Here is a 3,869-nt window from a genome sequence, read left to right on the forward strand (position 1 = left end):
ACCAGTCCAAGAAACTTGAGCACAGCAGCTTTTTTTAAGCTTGAAGAATGGGGGTTTCAGGGACTTTGGAGTACATCTCGGAGCTGATGAGCAGTGGTCGGAAGGACAAGAAGAAGAGGAAGAAGCAGTTTCAGACAGTGAATCTCAAGGTCAGAATGGACTGTGATGGCTGTGAGCTTAAAGTCAAGAATGCTTTGTCTTCTTTAACTGGTATGTCTACACATGTATTTCTGTATAAATGTGTGTATATATATAATTTTTATCGAAAATTCTAACCCGAATCAAATTCAGTCGAACCAAACCAATCACACAACAAGTGTGAATTCCAACTCCGTCGATCTCTGTGTTAGAAGTTCTCTTAATTTTACAAGTCCCAACTTCCAACCAGCTTAGAATAAGCTGTGTTTTGATTCATACTGCTTAAATTATGTATGCTGCATTATGAAGGTATATATATATATATATTAGAAGTATATATATATATTAGAAGAAGATAAGTAATGAATTATTGTGTTTGGTGGATATAGTCTTTTTTTATTTTTTCTTTCAATAACTTAATTTAAGTACTTAATAACTTTTTTTTTAAAAAAATAAATTGAATTTTTTTATTTACAACTTTTATCTTTTGAATTGCTTAAATTAAGCTCGTTTAAGTAAAAAGTTATAAAATTCTTCTTGTAAATTTTTACAATTTATTAGTGAAAAATTGTGCTTATTAAGGTTTTCTCATCGAATAATCGAAACTTTTCACTTTTATTTTCAAACAACTTTACTTTTTACTAAATTTATAATTTTTTTATAATTTATTTTTTTATAATTTTTTTATACTTGTAAAAACTCGCTCCTCTTGATTAGTTGTACACAATTCATACAACAAGTGTATATTAAATCAGGCTAGAGCTGATCCACGCCAGAGAATTTCTCTTTCTTAGCTACTACTTTAAAGGATAGTAAAAGATTGTAGGTTCGAGTTTCGAAAATGTAGATATATATATATATATATCTATTTCTAATGCATTTTCTTTATCTCAATTCAACGTATTTTTCTTTATCTGAATTATTGGTGCATTTGAATTAGTTTTAAATTTAAATTTCTATAAGAAACTAGCTCAGTAGTTTCGAAAAAATACCAGTTTCGAGCTAATTAGCAAGTGATTTTTTTTAATCTATATTTATTTAATATAAAAAATTTACTTGATAATTAATCTTATAATAAAAAATTATTTTCCGACGAATTTAACAATAAATTATATATATAAATATATATCAAATGGTAATTAATCTGATATTGATTTTACCATTAAATTTTTCGTAACTATTGATTCATTTTCTTATAATAAATGTATTAGATAATATAATAAATTGCGTCTATAACCAAAGAAAAAAAAAAAGAGAAAGAACATGAAAAGCACATTCAACATTCCAGTACACTGGGGGACAACCCAATAATTTGAGTTTAAAATTTACGATAAAAGATCTTGTATTCGAAATTGAGCGTATGTTGTTACGATGAAAATATGTATGTTGGGTTGTGTACGTACAGGAGTGAAATCTGTGGAGATAAACAGAAAGCAGCAGAAGGTGACGGTGACAGGATACGTGGAGGAAAGCAAGGTGTTGAAGAAGGCGAAGTCGACAGGGAAGAAGGCAGAGATATGGCCGTACGTTCCTTACAACCTCGTAGCTCAGCCCTACGCTCCTCAGGCTTATGACAAGAAGGCACCTGCTGGTTTTGTCAGAAAACTTGACAACCCCCCACCTCCGACAAGGATTGATCATCAGGACCCCTACATTGCTATGTTCAGTGATGACAATCCAAATGCCTGCTCTATCATGTAATCATAAATTCATAACTACTCATCTCTTCATCCTCATTGTAATAATATATCTCTGCCTGATCTTCTAGCTAGTCTAATTTAGGGTTTTCTATTTTCTTTTATATGTTTTCTTGGTGTGGATGATCATGATGTAGAATATATGTCTATACTTGATGATCTGGAAGAGGAAATTTGGTGTTGATTTCATGTTGTGACGATGCATGATTGTGTATATTTTTTTGGTATATATATATATATATATATGCTGCCAATGATTATATATGATTAGGGTTGAAAAATTAATTAAATTTTTCAACGTTCGATTTTAGGTTTATTAGTAAACATTCTATTATAAAAATATAATAATAGAATTTAGTTGAAAAATATCAATATTACTCAAATTTGATTCGCATCGGATTTGACTAAAACTCATTGGGGCTCAATTTGATAATATCAATATCAATATGACTTGTTCTTCCGTTTTTATAGTATATAAATTGGAATTCGTAAATTCCATTATCTCATTATCTGATTGGGAAAAAGTCCACATGAGCTTAAAAACATGCCAAATAAAAAATATTTATTGATTTCTTATTGGAGTTATACCAAAGCATTCCAAGATTTTCTCCTCAAATAGAACGAGAAAAATACCATGTCATTTTATTTTCCTTTTGCTACCAAAATTACCCTTGAAAAAAAAAATCTCAAATTGCTACATGGTGGCGCTATTTTGGTCCAGAACCACAAATTTTCTCAAAATCAGTTCAAAAAGCCTTCAAATTCTTTTTAGAGAACTTGAAAATCAGCATGTTTTCAGGACAACACTTTTTCAATTTGCTCAAATTTTACATCGAATTCAATCTCACCTGGATATTGAAAATTAAACCACAATTCAAACCTCTTCAAATTGACGAAGGCACAATCATATTTTCTTTGGGGAAGAATGTTGCGTCAAATGGTGGGACAAAATGAACACAGAAGTTCAAACAAGATCCCACAATGTGTAAAACTTCAACAATTCTTGGAAAAGAGATCAATTCAGAGCAGGAGATATTTTTACTAAAGAAAAATAATTTGTTTGCAAGAATAGCCAAAGCAACTCAACAGAAGAAATGCAAAATTTTTTGAAAAAATTCAAAGTGACAAGGAAGACTCTCCATCGCCTATCAACCTTGGAGATCAAAATGAGGATGATTGCTTTGAAATTTTTAGGCCAATTCCATAGAAATTGATGATGATGATATGAAAAAAAATTCAAAAATCAGCTTTGCAACCCACAAGCTGTATTATTGAGACTTGAATGATAGCCATGATCAACAAATTCACTCAAGCACATGGAGAAAAATAGGATCATCCACTTCTATAAATGGAAGCAATTGAAGGAGAAAAATCACAACTCACTTGAGAACATTTTCTCACACACTCACTATTCTAGCATTTGCTTCCTATCACAAGTTGTTCTTCTTGTTCTTCATCTAATTCTTCTTTCACTTTTTCTTCCTGTATACAAAAATTGGATGTGTTTGACGAATAATATCTTTGCACCGATTATTCTGTAAAATTCATTGTGCACAAATTCTAAAATCCAAGGTTCCACCTAAGGACTCAAGCTAAAATGCCCCGAGAGCTGTTCATCGATCAAGGCCCAGTAATCACAAGGCCTCTCATTCAACTCAGCCAGCAAGGAGGACAAGGCAACAACCCGTACCCCGACATTTACAATAGGAGGAGGGAAGATGTATCCAGCGATCAGGGAAGGTCCAAGCATGACGAGGCAACACATAAAAGAAATTGTTTTTCCAACGTTTTGGAGGGTGGGGAACAGGCAAAAAGGACACCCCCCTTCAAGGCATAAAAAGAAAAAAACCTGTTTCAGCACGTTTTAGCCGAAAGCACTGGGCAAAAGCATTAGCAGTGACAAGGGACCCGAGAAAATGAAAAATCATATGAAAACTAGCCAAAACCCTAAAAGAATTAGGGACCAACTGGTTCAAAGGAACCTGAAGGAGACGAGCAACATCAGCATAAAAAGAGGAAACAGAAAAATATAAA

At 32.2% G+C, this 3,869-nt stretch overlaps 1 protein-coding gene across 1 annotated transcript; it reads left to right on the forward strand.

Moving 5' to 3' along the window:
- LOC105171132 (heavy metal-associated isoprenylated plant protein 23-like) lies at nt 1-2,024 on the forward strand. The gene is made up of 2 exons (XM_011092159.2): nt 1-210; nt 1,544-2,024. Exons 1-2 carry the CDS (start codon nt 48-50, stop codon nt 1,837-1,839), a joined length of 459 nt encoding a protein of 152 aa, XP_011090461.1. The 5' UTR covers nt 1-47; the 3' UTR covers nt 1,840-2,024.

The sequence above is a fragment of the Sesamum indicum genome, linkage group LG9 (genome assembly GCF_000512975.1).
Source record: "Sesamum indicum cultivar Zhongzhi No. 13 linkage group LG9, S_indicum_v1.0, whole genome shotgun sequence".
Classification (NCBI taxonomy): Eukaryota; Viridiplantae; Streptophyta; class Magnoliopsida; order Lamiales; family Pedaliaceae; genus Sesamum; species Sesamum indicum.

Coding starts and splice junctions, on each gene's coding strand:
- LOC105171132 (XM_011092159.2), top strand. CDS start 48: ATGGGGGTTTCAGGGACTTTGGAGTACATCTCGGAGCTGATGAGCAGT. Junction 211..1,543: donor TGCTTTGTCTTCTTTAACTG/GTATGTCTACAC, acceptor GTGTACGTACAG/GAGTGAAATCTGTGGAGATA.